The sequence below is a fragment of the Salvelinus namaycush genome, chromosome 1, assembly GCF_016432855.1.
Source record: "Salvelinus namaycush isolate Seneca chromosome 1, SaNama_1.0, whole genome shotgun sequence".
Taxonomy (NCBI): Eukaryota; Metazoa; Chordata; class Actinopteri; order Salmoniformes; family Salmonidae; genus Salvelinus; species Salvelinus namaycush.
In genome coordinates, this window is record NC_052307.1 from 79,952,963 (window position 1) to 79,972,999 (window position 20,037).

Consider the following 20,037-nt stretch of genomic DNA (forward strand, 5'->3'; position numbering starts at 1 on the left):
CCTCAGTAGGTAAACCAGGTAAGGTATGTCCTGTCCTCACCCTCAGTAGGTAAACCAGGTAAGGTATGTCCTGTCCTCACCCTCAGTAGGTAAACCAGGTAAGGTATTTCCTGTCCTCGCCCTCAGTAGGGAAACCAGGTAAGGTATGTCCTGTCCTCACCCTCAGTAGGCAAACCAGGTAAGGTATGTCCTGTCCTCGCCCTCAGTAGGCAAACCAGGTAAGGTATGTCCTGTCCTCGCCCTCAGTAGGGAAACCAGGTAAGGTATGTCCTGTCCTCACCCTCAGTAGGTAAACCAGGTAAGGTATGTCCTGTCCTCACCCTCAGTAGGTAAACCAGGTAAGGTATGTCCTGTCCTCACCCTCAGTAGGTAAACCAGGTAAGGTATGTCCTGTCCTCGCCCTCAGTAGGGAAACCAGGTAAGGTATGTCCTGTCCTCACCCTCAGTAGGCAAACCAGGTAAGGTATGTCCTGTCCTCACCCTCAGTAGGCAAACCAGGTAAAGTATGTCCTGTCCTCACCCTCAGTAGGCAAACCAGGTAAGGTATTTCCTGTCCTCACCCTCAGTAGGCAAACCAGGTAAGGTATGTCCTGTCCTCACCCTCAGTAGGCAAACCAGGTAAGGTAGGTCCTGTCCTCACTAGAGCTGTTGATGTAATGTTGACTGTGGGAAACCAACAGGCGTGACAGTCCCTCCATTCAGTAGGCAGGCTCACTCTCTCTCGCTACCTCTCCCTGTCTTTGTTTGACATTCTTTAAAGGGTCACACCCAGCTCAGGCACAATTGGACAGGAGTTTTTTCCTTCCCCTCCAGGTACGTTGTCGTAGAGGGACGATAATGGAGAAGTGTCACGACGCAAAACACACACACAGAGATAAACAGACAAACACACAGAGAGATAGAGTGAGAGGCACACACACGAACAGCCCCGCTACCTGCAGTCAGAGGTGCCCTCAGGTGATCATCTGTGGCTTGTTTGCATTGTTCTCCAGATAACGCAGACAGGAGCTACTCCTCCACACAATAGTCCCTCTAGTAAAACATAGAGCGAGGTGAAAACAGGAGTAAGGAGAGGATCAACAGAGACAGGTGGGAAAAATAGTGCTGTTTTGTTGACTTGTTTAAGTGACGTTTGGATGGACTGAAGGGAGGGAGCCAAAAGAAAATATACATAGTTGAAAGAGGTGTGTGTTTACTTACGATGGTCATGCAAACAGGACATGTGTTGCTTTTGGAATGTCTTTATGATTCAAATGTAGTTGGAAATAAAAGGAAGTGGCCATCATAACCATCCCTTCATAAACAATGCTTACCTTAAGTTACCATCCAACCACAAGGTCCCCAAAAAGAGCATCCATTCACAAATAGGATGCCATGAAAAATTCAAAAGTATTAAAATATACATTTAAGAAATCTAGAAGCCGCTGTTGAAGGATTCCCATAATTCATGCTTATTCCATCCTGATTCCAGGAATCTTCCAAAAGCAATTTATTTCTGTCAAACTGGGAATTTTGGTAAAGTTATAGGAATTTTACAACACTCAAAATATTACAAATGAGACCAAATGCATTTACCACCATGTAACATTTATTTGGTCATTTCTTCGCTTCAATCTGTGTCAGCAGTTTCAAGAGCGAGGTGGCATTGTAAGGGAACAGACTCCTCCTCTGCAGTCTAGTCACCACCACTCTGAGCTCTGTCAGACACATAACCGTCCTATCAAAAGAGTGGCTGTTGTGTGTGTGAACCACAGAGTCGCTGTGTAGCCTATCCTGTTTAAGGCCTGATGGGAGGTCACCGTCCTCAGTCTCAGACTCCTCTGAGCTGCCGTAGTCCACCAGACGGAGAGGGGGAGTAGAGGCCAGGGCAGTTGCACTCCCTGAAGGCAGACACAAGCTGGGCTGCAGACATGGAGCTGGCTCTGGGTCCACGTTGGTAACTGATCCTCCAGAATGGCTGGAAGTAGACACGCTTCCACGAGAGACACACAACGACTGCTGGAGTTCCTCTCTCAGGTTGTCCAATAGTTGATCGTCTTTCTGGCTAATCTTCCAGCTCAGTTTACACCGGTCCGACCCATCTATCTTCTGACAGACCGTTCGGAAGCCTTCCCAGTCGTCCCGGAGGTGTTTTAGGTAACGGACAAAGTACTCGAGGAAGCAGGTTTCCGTTGAGATGAGGAAATCGAGGAGAATGCTGTGGTCGAAGGAGATGCTGCGGAGGAGGAAGAGAAAGTGACAGTGGGGGTTGCCGCCGACAACACACGCAGCATCAGCTTCCAGGTCAGAGGACACTCTGTAGGAAGACAGACAGAAGAATCAGACATCAGTATCCAGGTCAGAGGTCACTCTGTAGGAAGACAGACAGAAGAGTCAGCCATCTCTAGGACATAATAGGCTTGTTTCCCGGACACAAAATAAGACTAATCCTGGATTTGCCAGCATCTGCATTGAGCATTGTTTTTAGTCCAGTGTCTGGGAAATTGGTCCAATCAGGTCCTCAACCTACTCCTTTATGTGGGTGACTGATCTCAGATAATCAGAGATTTCAAAATGTCAGATTTTCATAAGCAGAATCAAACCAACCACTGACAAAACTACAATTCAGAATTGAACTAAAAGAAAGCCACACAGAAATACTTTCTGTTGTCCATCAGCCAGTGTTTCATTATTATAAACCAGCCATTCTACTCTTACTGTTCATCCATGTTGTCCGAACCTCTTGCAGTCTCTATGGGGATACCACAGGGTTCAATTCTCGGGCCGACTCTTTTTTCTGTATATATCAACGATGTCACTCTTGCTGCGGGTGATTCCTTGATCCACCTCTACGCAGACGACACCATTCTGTATACATCTGGCCCTTCCTTGGACACTGTGTTAACAAACCTCCAAACGAGCTTCAATGCCATACAACACTCATTCCGTGGCCTCCAACTGCTCTTAAAACGCTAGTAAAACTAAATGCATGCTTTTCAACCGATCGCTGCCCACACCGGCCCGCCCGACTAGCATCACTACTCTGGACGGTTCTGACTTAGAATACGTGGACTATTACAAATACCTAGGTGTCTGGCTAGACTGTAAACTCTCCTTCCAGACTCATATTAAGCATCTCCAATCCAAAATGAAATCTAGAATCAGCTTCCTATTTTGCAACAAAGCCTACTTCACTCACGCTTCCAAACATACCCTCGTAGAACTGACTATCCTACCGATCCTCGACTTCGGCGATGTCATTTACAAAATAGCCTCCAACACCCTACTCAACAAACTGGATGCAGTCTATCACAGTGCCATCCGTTTTGTCTCCAAAGCCCCATATACCACCCACCACTGTGACCTGTATGCTCTCGTTGGCTGGCCCTCGCTACATATTCGTTGCCAGACCCACTGGCTCCAGGTCATCTTTGCTAGGTAAAGCTCAGCCTTATCTCAGCTCACTGGTCACCATAACACCCAACCGTAGGATGTGCTCCAGCAGGTATATCTCATGGGTCATCCCCAAAGCCAACACCTCCTTTGGCCGCCTTTCCTTCCAGTTCTCTGCTACCAACGACTGGAACGAATTGCAAAAATCGCTGAAGCTGGAGACATATCTCCCTCACTAACTTTAAGTATCATCTATCTGAGCAGCTCACTGCAGCTGTATACAGCCCATCTGTAAATAGCCCATCCAACTACCTACCTCATCCCCATATTTTTTTTATATACTTTTTTTTACTCTTTTTCACACCAGCATTTCTACTTGCACATCATCATCTGCACATCTATCACTCCAGTGTTAATTTGCTAAATTGTAATTACTTTGCTACTATGGCCTATTTATTGTAGATTTTTGTATTGTGTTATTGACTGTACATTTGTTTATGTGTAACTCTGTGTTGTTTTTTGTCGCACTGCTTAGCTTTTTCTTGGTCAGGTCACAGTTGTAAATGAGAACTTGTTCTCAACTAGCCTACCTGGTTAAAGAAAGGTGAAATAAATAAATAATGAAAGGTATGTATTAGGTGGTATGGTACCTGTGATGGAGGTATAGTAGGAGTAAAGCCTTTGCTGCTTCCATCATGTCGTCGTCCTGCTCTCCAAACACCAAGGACACCCAGCAGCAGGAGTGAGATCCCTGCTTCAGCTGGACCCCACGCTGGCTCAGGAACAGCAGCAACGCACTTAAATAGCCATGGATGCCTATGGTATTACATACACCTGTGGGACCAGAGACAAGTGAATGGACAGAGTGGGTAGAAGTTGCCTCTATCCACTGATTCCAGATCAGATATTTTCACAGCCATAATGGTTAAGGTTTGGATCTGGGTAGGGTAATCTGATTCTAGACCTATGGTTAGGTGTCCTGAGGAACTTTTGCCTTGAGAGAGACAATACTTAGTGAAATACTGTTCTTGTCTGTTATGTGTTGGGAAACATTGCCCCCTATTGTATACATCTGTCTGAATTATCGTTCCTGTCATCATCATGTTTTTCTCCTTCTGATTATTTGAGCTTTAGAAACTAGTCATGTTAAAGTTAGACTCAGCGATATGTCAGATGCAGAAAGTAAACAGCATAGTGGGTCAATTTCTGCAACAACTTCCACGAGGCTCAACATCGCTGTTTTGTTACCGTGGCTGCCACGCTCAAACAGAGCAAAGCGAACACGTGCACATGCGCAGATACTGTGTATGACTGTGTGAGAGAGAATTCTTGCATGTCTCTCTTCTCAATATCTGCGGTGCTGCTCGCGGCAACATCATTTCGCTGAGTCTACCTTTAAGGTAGAATAAACATTGTGCCTAGCGTAGACATGGTTAATAACATTTACAAATAGTCCTATATTACCTTTCTCACCAGCGGATTGGATTTTGTATTCCAGTGACTTGAGCACAACTAGACTAACAGCCCTCAGCATCACATGATCGAACGCATCACTGCTCCCGCCACACAATTGTTCCGTCCCTCCAAAGAAAAAGGCCACCGACTCCACTGGAACACACTGTAACCAATCAGTGTGCACTGCCTGCAACACATCATCAGCCAGTGTAAGAATATCACTGGTCATGTGATCATCTCCATGCGTTAGGGAGGACCCCTCGCCAAAACCCATGTCCTCGCCTGCCTTCTGAAGGAGAATCCTCTTTAAAAGCAGAAGCACTTGCTTCTTCACAAAGTAGTGGACATGAGAGTGGACTATCCGCAGTAGCGCCGATGCCTGTATGAGGGAGAGCCTTGAGCTGGTGAAACAGACACTGGTGGTGCTTAGTTTGAACCTGGCTGCAGTGAGCACTTCCAGTAAGTCTAGGAGGTTCGTCAGAGTTGTAGCCCAGTCTGCCGTGTTACTACTGGGGTATGACGCAGAGTTCCCATGGCCCAGACTCTCTACAGGGACAAGCTGGGAGTAAGCAGCAGTGAGAGCTGTGTCGAATGTGGCAAGAAGTTTCTCCAAAGTCCCTGAGGGGAAAAGAAAGAGAAGGCCCTGCTGTGGCTAAAACCAATGTACATTGTATTTACATGGAAGATGCATAGGTAGATAGAATAAAATTACAATGTCAACACACTCATAGCCACACTGTAGTTACACTATTCCACCCTATGTGGCCTAACTACCACGTAAATACATGGTAAATACATAGGATTTGGCACCAAGTGGAACTTATTTGGAGTAAAATAAAAGATACATATTGGTACAATTGATGGATGAATTGTGTTTCAATACCAGGTTTATATTCTGATGTTTCTTTTAGAACTGCTTTCAGGACAGTGGTAAGTGACCATGTGCATGCATCCAGTTCGTTGCAAGAGCAACGGTTCTGGAGCACTTGCAAGCACTTCCATTCCCAAATCTGGTTGACTGTATTCTAGTAAAAAAAAGAAGAGAGAACTGAATGTAAGAATCTGCTTAAATAAAGCCTGGTAGGCCTGTGTGTGAATAGGATTTTACAGTATCAGGTGACAGATTTGGGTTCTCTAATGTGAGAGTGTCTGATGCACACAGAACTCCAAGAGTTACTTGACTAGTATTCAATATAACTTACTTGACTATGCAATACAATATAGTCATAAATCACACAAGACATGAGGACAATCAGAAAACTCACAAAGCAACGCAGCTCAAAAATAACATAGGAGGATACACTCTTTGCAGCTAGATGAGACAGCAACCTGTCCTTGCAGCAGGCAAGGTGGACCTGTGGGAGGTGGGAACAAAAATGTTATTACTATAAACAAACCCAAACAAAGGACAATAAAATTATATATTCCAATCATATGCAGGAAACCAAACTCACAAGTTTGGACATAAAATCCATATAGTGGAATAATACTGTAGAAACATCTTTGAAGTAAAGGCTGGTTTCTTGAGACAGTTGTTGAGATGTCAGCTTGGAGCTTATTTTCTCCACCAGAGTCAACACAAGACAAGCCAGTTCAGTTCCATTTGGGTTTGGAGAATAGTTGGAGGACGTTAGGGGATCTCTGGACTGGTCCTGATGCTGAGAATGAGAACCATCACTGGCATCAAGAGTCAGTTCAGATACACATGTGAACATGGAGGATGCCAACTCATGGCTACTCATTTTGCTGGGTGATGTTCTCGACAACAAACTTCTGTAAGCATCATTTAGGACATGAAATTGTTCATTCATGTTGACACAGAGTTTGGGTTTTCAATGACGAGGGTCTTGGCAGTGGTCAATCTGAAAAAAGAAAAAGTTGCACAGAGTTTGTCGGATTTTGATTAGATTTCTGCCACGCGAACCACGTTCTACACTTTACTAAGCGTGCATAAAATAAATTGCAAGGATGGTATTATACATGTTTTCTGTACACTTTTGTATAACGCAACACTGAATATTAAAATGTTATGCCGCCTCAATTTATTTACCTTTTGAAAAATAAGCATTCTTCGACTTTGCGCCGACCATCTCGAAACAATTGTTAACATCTCTTCCTGTTTGGTTTGCGTTGCATGCTGTGACTTGTAGTGCGATTTATAATGTACAGTTAAATCACTTTAAATGTTGTCGTACACCCTAACGTTTCTGGACCGAAAATGATCCATTCAGTCTATATTGTATTTAAAACATCAATTTGTAATTTTATTTTTTAAAGTATTATCTTTTTAAAGTTCTGGCTGTGTTGTGTACAGACAGTGCACCACGTGACTGAACACGGAAGTATATCGTGCGATAACATTTAGTAGAAAATTGGAAAGGAGTTCACTCATTCTATTGTGTCAACAATGAGAAGAATTATAGCCATACAAACCGTTGGCCTACTTTGTTAGAAATCGAGCTAAACAGACTGACGTTCATAAAGTTTTGCAGAAGGATGCTGATTTGACAGCTCAAATTCCTCGCTCCTTGTGCCTGATTGGCTCAAACAAGCCCGTTGAAATTAGGGGTTCGCATCGGTGGAGAATGGCTAGCAAGCCTGCTAGCTTCGTATTTTAAGTAAGAATAATGCATTAATTCATCAAAGCTAGCTAACACCTACCTTGTGTAGTTGAAGTATGGTTGCCTTCTCGAGTCGTGCACATGTTCACATAGCTATTAAATTGTTACAAATGTTTTAAAACTCTGAAATCCAATGCAGTCCTAGTGGCTTGAAAACTGGGTAACGATTTAGGCTAATTGCTAACCAGCAGTAGTTGATCGATTAATTTCTTTCTTAAAAGGGAATTGTGTATATATAGCAATATCAGCGCAATGTACCGTAGTATCATGCCGTACTTTGTGGGCATGTAGATATATAATTAAAATAAGCCAGAAAGGAGTGGAACAAGTTGGGGTCGCAGTGCTAGCTAGTTAACGTTAGCTAACATTCCATTGTTTGAGTGCATAGTTAGCTAACTATTAGCTGGCCAGTGGCTACTTAGATAGGTTACTGTGAATTATTTTTACTTCAACTTTGTCTGAAATGCATTGTCTAGTCTAGCTTTAAAGAACACCGCTATAGTTATAACATTGCCCTAATTTGGAAGACAAAAGGCAGCAGCCGACCTTTCAATACAGGTAGCTATCTAACTGTTAGCAAGTAAGCTAGCTAACCACTACTAGCTAGCTTTTGTTTCTATCGTATTATAAGCAATTAGCCTACTAGCTTACTTGTTTTTACATTCAACATTGTTATCTAGGTAGTTAAATAGCAATCATACCGCCATCCCATTTGGATAGAAGCTAGCTGCAGGTATAGCTAACATTACGTTTATGTAAAATGTTTAGCTATTCCCATTTCTCAGTTGCTGTCATAATGTTATGACTGTGTCAATGCAGTATGTTTTTTTTAATGCCTTCTAGTGGATAATATAAACTGAAGAATTTGAATACTCATTAAATTGTCTTCTTTTTTTTTTCAGAGTCAGTGCTAGCCCATAATGCATTTGAGTGGAGTTCTTATCTGTCTGTCCTACTGTTGCCCAAGAGACGCATGAAAATTGTCTTAAGCTGCAGGTATAGCTAACATTACGTTTATGTAAAATGTTTAGCTATTCCCATTTCTCAGTTGCTGTCATAATGTTATGACTGTGTCAATGCAGTATGTTTTTTTTAATGCCTTCTAGTGGATAATATAAACTGAAGAATTTGAATACTCATTAAATTGTCTTCTTTTTTTTTTCAGAGTCAGTGCTAGCCCATAATGCATTTGAGTGGAGTTCTTATCTGTCTGTCCTACTGTTGCCCAAGAGACGCATGAAAATTGTCTTAACTACATAATCAAGCTTGACAAAAGGTGAACATCTGCTGCTGCTCAGTATGGAATACCATAGGGTCCATAAACTATACAAGTGTTCTGCGCACCTAGAAGTGGTGCTGCGGTGGTCACCAACCCTGGTTCCTGCCAAGCATCAAATAGCCTACCTGTTTCAGCTGATCACCGGAGCTGGTGACCACTGTGGTATAGTGCAGTGGGGACCCCCAGTTGTCTAACAGATTTCCTCTATTCCACCCGAGCACCCCTCAAGCCCTTGGTTAGTTGAATGAGGTGTGCTAGAACTAGAATGTGCAACGGCTTTTGATCCCAGCGGAACAGTTGGATTTAGAAAACCTGCTAATGTATAGTCAGCTGATTTTATACCAATAACAAAAATGTATCCATGACAATGTACTGTTATCAAAACGTAGGCCTAGCTATTTTTGACTAATAACCCAAATTAAGTGATGCAGCTTACGTGTTTACTGTCTCAACTCTCCAGACAGAGGACTAGGTGTGGATGACCCCTCCCCTTACGAGATGTAACAGGATGCTGAACCATCACTGTAGAAGGAACCCCGAGCTTCAAGAGGAGCTGCAGATACAGGCAAAGACACTTAATACCAAGAGGGTCTACTTTACCGTTAGCATTTCCCACTGGTAAATGACTGCTTATGCTAGAGATGAATGCTAATGCTCTTGGTTTGTATTGTCTTTGCTCCAGGCTGCAGTGGCAGCGGGGGATGTGTACACTGTCAGGAAGATGCTGGAGCAAGGCTACTCTCCGAAGATCCGTGATGCCAACGGGTGGACCCTGCTCCACTTCTCCGCTGCCAAGGGGAAGGAGAGATGTGTCCGGGTCTTCCTGGAGCACGGAGGTGAATACGAGGGTCTGGTGTTTTGGTCCACAGGAGGTTGGGCGCACCTTAATTGGATAGCATGGGCCCCTAGTAATGGTTGGAGCAGAATCAGTGTAATTGTATCAAACACATGGTTTCCATGTGTTGGATTCCATTTGCTCCCTTCCAGCCATTATTATTTATTATTATGAGCCGTCCTCCCCTTAGCAGCCTCCTGTGCTGTTGTCACACGTTGAATGCAGTGTTCTGCCTTTCTTTTTCCTTGGCAGAGATCAAAAAGCCCCCCAAGGTTATAGTCACGGCTAAATTGAAACCAATGGAGGCCAAGTGTTAGTAGAGATGGGTGCTAGGGAAACACTTTTCACAATTGGCCTGGTGACAAGGTCGGTGAAATGATTTGTGAGGTCCCCTGTCAGAATCCATGTTCACAAAGAAAAGGAGACTAGCAGAGGAAATTGTTTTTACACATCAAGGGTTTGCCATATGACGCTACATGCATCCATTCAGTGGCTTTTATATCAGTAATCTAATCACATATTTGTTCATAATGATTATCCTTTCACATGTGCTGTTTGAGATATATTTCATATTGGTGCACCATGACAGTGCAACCTGAATCAAACTCCACCTTTGAATTGTTGGTCTATAGATGGCAGTATATAACCAGTCTGGCAATGGCAGCAGCTAATCTTCTCCACAGCTTCCCTCCCAGGTCATTCTAACATGGTATATAGGCTGTAGGGTGAAGTTGCCCCTAGACGCTGATTTTGGGTCGGTTTTACATTTTCCCCACTAATGGTTAAGGTTAGGACTGGGGAGGGGGAAGCTGATCCTAGATCTGTACCTAGGGGAAACTTTACCCTATAGTAGTCTAACTGTATGCTTCTCAGCAGAGTGAAAATCATGTTCATTTTGTGAAATTATGATGGAATAGTGTTGCAGTCATTTATTGTTTAAAAAAAAAAAATAATAATATTAAAATGTCTACAGATTTTGATTCCAAATCCTGTAGATGCAGTGATCATTACATCAAGTCCAGAGGGCGCTGTAGACCAAGTCTCTCAGTAACTGCTTTTCTCTGAAGAGCTCATTGGACGAGTCAGTGGTTTATTTTGGATTATGCGCAGATAAATTGAGACCGTTGACATGTATGCAGAACCAACAAAGCAAGAGAGTATGTTGTTACCCTTGACTTAATTGTCTAAAATAATTGAACGATACTCTAAAAATAATCTCTTTGCTGGTCAGTCATATAACCTACCTAATGGATTTATGTTGGATAAGAGGGGAGCCAGTCATTTTTAACAAGGCTGTTTGAATGGAAAATTCCCCTCTGGTTTTGACACTGACGTGGTCATTACCAGCAATCTCGGCCTTGGCTAATTGAAATAGCAGGACTTTAACCCCTGACCCCGCTTTCACACTCTGTCTCACTGATGCTAATTGTTCTAATGCTCCAGCATCTGCCGGCCCACTCTTTCCTTTCAGACCAAAGCAGGCTTTAAAGTGGCAATCAGCAGATTAAATAATAACACAGTGGAATCCCTGCTCCTGTTTTGGTAAAAAGCTGTGAGATGGGACTGTTGAACTGTAACCACTCTCAAATTCATAGATAGAGCTATGGATGCAAGGACTGACCATCCATGATATCAAAGTATAGTTTAAACCATTTTTTTGAGGCTGTGTAGTGATTGTTTACATTTACTTTGTTTACAAACATTGGAGTAAAACAAGCTTATATTATTGGTTCTGATGGGGTATGATAGTTGAACTGAGCTCATGAGGCATTTATAAGTTATATTCTTAAAAAGTCAATGGAAACATAAATTAATTTAAGTTCAGAAGTGGATGTAGTAATTTCAGATTGTCCCTTTAATGTTTTACGCTGCTGTCACTCAATCATCCATCCTCTTGTTTCTCCTCTCTCTGAGTCTGTTTGATTGTTATTTGTTAGTGTTTTAACTGAATGGGTAATTTGTTGTTGTAATAAAGAGCCTGTAGAAGACAGTTCCCCTCACCCCCCCTTGTCCGCTGTCTATCTCCCCCGCAGCTGATCCCACAGTAAAGGACTTCATCGGCGGCTTCACGGCGCTCCACTATGCCGCCATGCACGGCCGCGCGCGCATCGCCCGCCTCATGCTGGAGTCGGACTTCCGCAGCGACATCATCAATGCCAAGAGCAACGACGGCTGGACGCCGCTGCACGTGGCCGCCCACTACGGCCGCGACTCTTTCGTGCGGCTCCTCCTTGAGTTCCGCGCCGAGGTGGATCCCCTCAGCGACAAGGGCACCACGCCCCTCCAACTCGCCATCATCCGCGAGCGCTCCAGCTGCGTGAGAATCCTGCTGGACCACAGCGCCAACATCGACATTCAAAATGGCTTCCTGCTGCGCTACGCCGTCATCAAGGGGAATCATTCCTACTGTCGTATGTTCCTGCAGCGGGGTGCGGACACTAACCTGGGTCGCCTCGAGGACGGGCAGACCCCGTTGCACCTATCAGCACTAAGAGACGACGTGCTGTGTGCCCAGATGCTTTACAAGTACGGCGCTGACACCAACACAAGGAACTACGAGGGCCAGACTCCCGTGGCGGTGTCGTCGAGCATGTCGGGCATCAGCCGGCCCTGCCTGGACTTCCTACAGGAGGTCACCAGTAAGTCTTGGGCAGGGAGGGGCACCGTCTGGGGACACTGGGCTGTTAGTAGTACTAGTACCGTATCGCTAGTGGATATAAACACTGCTTTTAATATAATGTCATGGCTTGACTAGGACTCAGCGTTTCCCCTAGATTGCTTTATCAGACAGGCGGAACGATGACGCCCTAAAATTAACATCCAAAGTTGAGTTAAATATAATTGCCTATGTATCAATACAACTTAACATATTCGTTGTTTGTTATCAAAAACATTTGTACACATCAGACCAGTAAAGTAAATGAGGACTTTCTATGAACCTGAACAGAAACCTGCATTCAAAACAGGACAGGGCGATGGAAACGCTTCAATCCGGTTCAGGAAGTGTTGGAGTGAGATTGTAAGTTGAGAGGAGAAAAAGAACCTCCAGAAACATAGGGACAGGGAGCGTTGCCATGGTTTTATAATGACCAGTGTTCTGTTGGGGGGGGCACACGTTACCTGAAGCAGAAATTATTTTAGAGAGGCACAATGCCCTGCTGCATTCCTCTGTGTTTCTCACTGAACTTTGATATGGAGATATCAAAGAGCTCTGGGCTGCTCCCAAATGGCACCCTATCCCCTATACTGTATATTCCCCATAGGGCTCTGGTCAAAAGTAGTGCACTATGTAGCGAATGGGGTGGCCATTTGGGACGAAGACCTGCTGTGCTATTTCAGACTGACAGCCATGTGAAGTCAGACCCCTCTTCATTCAGACCGTAGCAAACGATCAGCCAGATCACATATCCCCCCTTATCGATTACACTGACTACCTCAGTGGATAAACCCATCTGCTGCGGCTAGCAGGGCCTTGTTGAAGGATGAATGGCACCCAGCTCTTATGAAGCTCATTGTATATTATGCCATAGATGTATCAGTGTTTCCCGTAGGTTGTTTGTCAGGTGGGTGGGGAGCAGAGCGTCGGCCCCCTAGCTACATCCAGGGCTGCCGCTGCCAACACACATCTCAACTAGAGAGATGTAGAGAGATGAAATGGAAACCAGAATGGCTTTTAAAAGTTGAAATGCAACCAAACATGATTTCACACACACCTTGGCTGAAGTTGGTTCACCAACACTGATATTTCACCTGTAGTCTATAAATGATTGTTTTGAAGCCTTTGGTTTGTAAAGGAGAGCTGCGACTCATCTTCCGTGTGATTTCTCTTCATTTAGACAGTGTGGAATGTGGATGAAGGGGTAGCCTGTAGTTGAAGAGTGGAGAAAGCACTACCACTGTGCCACGCTGGCACACCCGTCTGAGATTTTTAAACAAACCTTTAGTTCAGTTTCACCTGGAGAAAGGAAAGGACAGCTCAGTTCTGGAGACTGCAGACAGACAAAGAGGACAGTATGGTTGTGGTGACTAGGGAGAGGAGGACAGTATGGTGACAGTAGACGGGAGAGACGAGGACAGTATGGTTGTGGTGACAGGGAGAGACGATGACAGTATGGTTGTGGTGACAGGGAGAGACGATGACAGTATGGTTGTGGTGACAGGGAGAGACGATGACAGTATGGTTGTGGTGACGGGGAGAGACGATGACAGTATGGTTGTGGTGACGGGGAGAGACGAGGACAGTGTGGTTGTGGTGACGGGGAGAGACGATGACAGTGTGGTTGTGGTGACAGGGAGAGACGATGACCGTATGGTTGTGGTGACAGGGAGAGACGATGACAGTGTGGTTGTGGTGACGGGGAGAGACGATGACAGTGTGGTTGTGGTGACGGGGAGAGACGAGGACAGTATGGTCGTGGTGACAGTAGACTGGGAGAGACGAGGACAGTATGGTCGTGGTGACAGTAGACTGGGAGAGACGAGGACAGTAGACTGGGAGAGACAAGGAAAGTATGGTTGTGGTGACAGGGAGAGACGAGGACAGTATGGTTGTGGTGACAGTAGACGGGGAGAGACGAGGACAGTATGGTTGTGGTGACAGTAGACGAGGACAGTATGGTTGTGGTGACAGTAGACTGGGAGAGACGAGGACAGTATGGTTGTGGTGACAGTAGACTGGGAGAGACGAGGACAGTATGGTGACAGTAGACTGGGAGAGACGAGGACAGTATGGTTGTGGTGACAGTAGATGGGAGAGACGAGGACAGTATGGTTGTGGTGACAGTAGACGGGGAGAGACGAGGACAGTATGGTTGTGGTGACTAGGGAGAAGAGGACAGTATGGTTGTGGTGACAGTAGATGGGAGAGACGAGGACAGTATGGTTGTGGTGACAGTAGACGGGGAGAGACGAGCACAGTATGGTTGTGGTGACAGTAGACTGGGAGAGACGAGGACAGTATGGTTGTGGTGACAGTAGACTGGGAGAGACGAGGACAGTATGGTTGTGGTGACAGTAGACGGGGAGAGACGAGGACATTATGGTTGTGTTGACAGTAGACTGGGAGAGACGAGGACAGTATGGTTGTGGTGACAGTAGACGGGGAGAGACGAGGACAGTGTGGTTGTGGTGACAGGGAGAGACGAGGACAGTATGGTTGTGGTGACAGGGGAGAGACGAGGACAGTATGGTTGTGGTGACAGGGAGAGACGAGGACAGTGTGTTTGTGGTGACAGGGAGAGACGAGGACAGTGTGTTTGTGGTGACAGGGAGAGACGAGGACAGTGTGGTTGTGGTGACGGGGAGAGACGAGGACAGTGTGGTTGTGGTGACGGGGAGAGACGAGGACAGTGTGGTTGTGGTGACGGGGAGAGACGAGGACAGTGTGGTTGTGGTGACGGGGAGAGACGAGGACAGTGTGGTTGTGGTGACGGGGAGAGACGAGGACAGTGTGGTTGTGGTGACGGGGAGAGACGAGGACAGTGTGGTTGTGGTGACGGGGAGAGACGAGGACAGTGTGGTTGTGGTGACGGAGAGACGAGGACAGTGTGGTTGTGGTGACGGGGAGAGACGAGGACAGTGTGGTTGTGGTGACGGGGAGAGACGAGGACAGTGTGGTTGTGGTGACGGGGAGAGACGAGGACAGTGTGGTTGTGGTGACGGGGAGAGACGAGGACAGTGTGGTTGTGGTGACGGGGAGAGACGAGGACAGTGTGGTTGTGGTGACGGGGAGAGACGAGGACAGTGTGGTTGTGGTGACGGGGAGAGACGAGGACAGTGTGGTTGTGGTGACGGGGAGAGACGAGGACAGTGTGGTTGTGGTGACGGGGCGGGGAGAGACGAGGACAGTGTGGTTGTGGTGACGGGGAGAGACGAGGACAGTGTGGTTGTGGTGACGGGGAGAGACGAGGACAGTGTGGTTGTGGTGACGGGGAGAGACGAGGACAGTGTGGTTGTGGTGACGGGGAGAGACGAGGACAGTGTGGTTGTGGTGACGGGGAGAGACGAGGACAGTGTGGTTGTGGTGACGGGGAGAGACGAGGACAGTGTGGTTGTGGTGACGGGGAGAGACGAGGACAGTGTGGTTGTGGTGACGGGGAGAGACGAGGACAGTGTGGTTGTGGTGACGGGGAGAGACGAGGACAGTGTGTTTGTGGTGACGGGGAGAGACGAGGACAGTGTGGTTGTGGTGACGGGGAGAGACGAGGACAGTGTGGTTGTGGTGACGGGGAGAGACGAGGACAGTGTGGTTGTGGTGACGGGGAGAGACGAGGACAGTGTGGTTGTGGTGACGGGGAGAGACGACGACAGTGTGGTTGTGGTGACGGGGAGAGACGACGACAGTGTGGTTGTGGTGACGGGGAGAGACGAGGACAGTGTGGTTGTGGTGACGGGAGAGACGAGGACAGTGTGGTTGTGGTGACGGGGAGAGACGAGGACAGTGTGGTTGTGGTGACGGGGAGAGACGAGGACAGTGTGGTTGTGGTGACGGGGAGAGACGAGGACAGTGTGGTTGTGGTGACGGGGAGAGACGAGGACAGTGTGGTTGTGGTGACGGGGAGAGACGAGGACAGTGTGGTTGTGGTGACGGGGAGAGACGAGGACAGTGTGGTTGTGGTGACGGGGAGAGACGAGGACAGTGTGGTTGTGGTGACGGGGAGAGACGAGGACAGTGTGGTTGTGGTGACGGGGAGAGACGAGGACAGTGTGGTTGTGGTGACGGGGAGAGACGAGGACAGTGTGGTTGTGGTGACGGGGAGAGACGAGGACAGTGTGGTTGTGGTGACGGGGAGAGACGAGGACAGTGTGGTTGTGGTGACGGGGAGAGGCCATCCAGCTGGGTTCGGTCCTGCCCTTGTGTGTTTTCCAGCCGGCTTTGGTTGTGGTTGCTTCCTATGGCAGAGAGAACGAGAGACTGGGAGAGATGGGGAGAGAGAGAGGGAATGTGAGGAAGAGGGATTTTTCTCTAGCCCCATTAGACTGATAACACTACAGAGCAAGCTTCCTGGATGCTAATAGATTTTTCCTCCAGTTTCCTAAACATTTTAAAACTGCCAATAAGAGGGTGTTTGGCCTTGAGCTGCCTGATAATTTGGGAAACATTTTTGAAAGGCTCATTGTTGTCCCATTTGAAGTGTGGAATAATCTAAAGTCACAGTGAGAAGGAGCTTACTGACCAGCTGCTTGTTTGTTTGATTCAGAGTCGAACGTCATGAATCAAAGTGAAACAAGCAAATTGACACCACTAGACATGCTTGTCTGACTCACCCTGGCTCACCCTGACTCACCTGTAATAGCGGGACTTCCAGTCTTCTGTTCACCTTTTACATCCTCAGTTTTTTGTGCAAAACTCGCTTAACTTCAACCTTTTATTTCATACACACCATTTGTAGAATGACAACTTCTTACTGTCCTTTTGTGCGAAAGGGCGATCCGCTTTGATATGTTTAACAGATGTGTTGTATCTTTTCAGGACAACCCAGGACTTTGCAGGACATGTGTCGGATAAACATCCGGCATCACATAGGCCTCCAGAGCTTGAAGTGTCTGGAGGACCTGCCCATTGCCAAGGTCATGAAAGACTACCTAAAACACAAGTTTGACAATGTGTGATGACAAGAGGTTTTTTATATACCCCCTGAACCAGGCAGACGGAGAACGTCCTCCTCCAGACGGAGAACGTCCTCCTTTCATCAGACTATGCAAGCACTGTGCTACCTTCCGTTGTCTGAAGCCTGGAGGAGGTGGAGGACCAGGTTTCTGTACAACCTCCAGAGGTCACTTTGTAACCTCAGTTAAACACGTTGTCTGAAGCCTGGAGGAGGTGGAGGACCAGGTTTCTGTACAACCTCCAGAGGTCACTTTGTAACCTCAGTTAAACACGTTGTCGGATGGCGGAGACAGAGTTTCTCTCTCGGCCGCGTTTCGACCCGCGTTAGCAGCATTACGTCTTTGGATGGACGACTGAATTGGATGGACGGGAACAGGTGGCAATGTTTCAAGTAGGGCTTTCTTTCAATCATGATGAATGGTTAATGAAGTGGTGCAGTCCTAATTCGTGTTGTGGAATAAAGCTTGTTTTGATAGAAATTACATGACCGTTGATTCGTTGCTGTCATGTTACCCATAATGTATGTGACATGTCACATTTCAGTCCACATCATGCCAATAATTTTTTTGTGGATATTAAGTGTTCCTATTAGTTTTCATGGAGACGCCAATATTTCTTTGCTGTGGTAAATGTGGGGAAGTTGAGCGCGAGAGAAAGGATTGTCAGACCGACATTCTTTTTATTGTTAAGTGGAAAACTTCTTGCAGAATGGGTCAATCTTGTGATACAGCATTTCAAATAATCAGGTTATCAAGACCCCTTAATTATTCAAGTATTACAAAAGCTCAGTGTTGAGTTAACTCAAGTTTGAGTCGGCTAAAGTAGACCCGTTTTGACTTGATTTAATCATTGAAGGATTCACAAGTGAGCGATACCGAGGAAGGTTTTCAGTAGAGGGAAGGCCTGAGTTTTCCACATTTACAGTAGGTGTTCACAAGATGAGTCATCCAGCATAGCTCGGTGAAGTCTGTCTGCAATGGTTACCATGTACTGACATAAACATCGTCAAAAAAAACTAAAAACGAATGTAAATAATTGTCATATATGTACAGCAGATATTTTTCTAGAATTATTTAAGCGATGATCTCCTGTATTCTTAATGTATTTGGAATTTGTTGGATGGTATTGTGTGCTGTTGATGTGGCCCATGTATTGTTTTTGTATGTGTGTCTTTTAAGAGTTTTAGAAGACACGCGCGTGTATTTTTAAAAAACTAAATATTTAGTTAAAATACGTTAATTATTTTTACTTTGTGGGAGATGGAACGGGTATTGGGTTAAGAATAAAATAAGTGAATTTGTTTAAATGTTAATGCCCCTGTTTTTAAATCATATTTGTTCACATTTGTGTGAATTTAAGGTTAATCCAGATTTTTTTCCATCATTTTGATTTTCACTGATACTAATGAATGGTGTTTACATAGATTTTTGCATGATTTCAAAGACAGTATTTGCATATTTTTTTTGCCCAACATTTCAAAGTGCTATGATGTCTGCGTTGTAATTCTGAACAGACATAAAGAGGTGGTAGAGGTCTCCTCTTGCTGATGCAATGTTTTGTTTAATTTGCATCTGGCCTGTGGTCAAACGGCAGTACTCTGCTCCCTACCTTAGATTTGATTTAGATTTGAATTTTAAGCGCAGACTTTTCTAATTCACTTTGAATACTTTTAGACAGCACATTATTCAGTTGCAGAGACTTTAAAACAGGGGTTTTAAAAAGGATTTTCCTTTTTTGGTCTAAAAAGACAAATCAACAGGAATTCTGCTAAAAACTAATTTAATTTAGGAAATCTGTTCAAGTATTTCCATAAATAAATTATGATCGTGTCTCAATGTAATCAAGGTATGAAATTGTACTTGAAAATAACAATCTTTTTTGGGGATTAGTTGTGTTCAATTTGCAGTGCACAAATTATTAGAAATATGTTCTGGCGTTGCGACCATCCGCTCCGACAAAAATCAGCCCGCGGTTTGAGTTGCCTACCCCTACCTTAACCAACTGTTAGAAATGTTGAAAAGCAGGTTGATCCTCCATCCTTAGTTAATGAAAGGAGTTTATTTATATATATATATATATATATATATATATAGTACCAGTCAAAAGTTTGGACATACCTACTCATTCCAGGGTTTTTCTTTATTTGTACTTTTTTCTACATTGTATTGTACATTGTTTCTACATTGTAACTATGAAATGACACATGGAATCATGTAGTAACCAGAAAAGTGTTAAACAAATCTAAATATATTTGAGATTCTTCCAAGTAGCCACCCTTTGCCTTGATAACAGCTTTGCACACTTCACATTCTCTCAGCCAGCTTCATGAGGCTTCATGGATTGCATTTCAACAATGCATTGCCTTGTTAGTTTGTGGAATTTCCTTAATGTGTTTGAGCCAATCAGTTGTGTTGTGACAAGGTAGTGTTGGTATACAGAAGGTTTCTTCAAGTGCAGTCGCAAAAACTATCAAGCGCTATGATGAAACTGGCTCTCATGAGCACCGCCACAGGAATGGAAGACCCAGAGTTACCTCTGCTGCAGAGGATAAGTTCTTTAGAGTTATGTGATGGTGTGGAGGTGCTTTGCTCGTGACACTGATTTATTTAGAATTCAAGGCACACTTAACCAGCATGGCTACCACAGCATTCAGCAGCGATACGCCATCCCATCTGGTTTGGGCTTAGTGGGACTTTAATTTTTATTTTTCCACAGGACAATGATCCAACTCACCGCCAGGCTGTGTAAGGGCTATTTGACCAAGGAGAGTAATGGAGTGCTGCATCAGATGACCTGGCCTCCACAATCACCCGACCTCAACCCAATTGAGATGGTTTGGAATGAGTTGGACCGCAGAGTGAAGAAA

The 20,037-nt window shown here is 45.2% G+C and overlaps 2 protein-coding genes across 2 annotated transcripts; one reads left to right on the forward strand and one right to left on the reverse strand.

Annotated features, from left to right (window-relative positions):
- Window positions 1-1,474: 1,474 nt before the first annotated feature.
- Window positions 1,475-6,946, reverse strand: lins1 (lines homolog 1). The gene is made up of 7 exons (XM_038996023.1): window positions 6,878-6,946; window positions 6,282-6,689; window positions 6,093-6,182; window positions 5,711-5,852; window positions 4,837-5,445; window positions 4,023-4,206; window positions 1,475-2,296 (listed from the first exon to the last, which is right to left on the reverse strand). The coding sequence occupies exons 2-7, from the start codon at window positions 6,636-6,638 to the stop codon at window positions 1,597-1,599; spliced, it is 2,082 nt and encodes a 693-aa protein (XP_038851951.1). The 5' UTR covers window positions 6,639-6,689; window positions 6,878-6,946; the 3' UTR covers window positions 1,475-1,596.
- Window positions 6,947-7,192: 246 nt separating this feature from the next.
- On the forward strand, window positions 7,193-18,606 carry asb7 (ankyrin repeat and SOCS box containing 7). Its single transcript, XM_038996035.1, has 7 exons — window positions 7,193-7,445; window positions 8,351-8,444; window positions 8,614-8,724; window positions 9,188-9,292; window positions 9,410-9,563; window positions 11,596-12,201; window positions 17,034-18,606. The coding sequence occupies exons 4-7, from the start codon at window positions 9,206-9,208 to the stop codon at window positions 17,171-17,173; spliced, it is 987 nt and encodes a 328-aa protein (XP_038851963.1). The 5' UTR covers window positions 7,193-7,445; window positions 8,351-8,444; window positions 8,614-8,724; window positions 9,188-9,205; the 3' UTR covers window positions 17,174-18,606.
- Window positions 18,607-20,037: the final 1,431 nt, after the last annotated feature.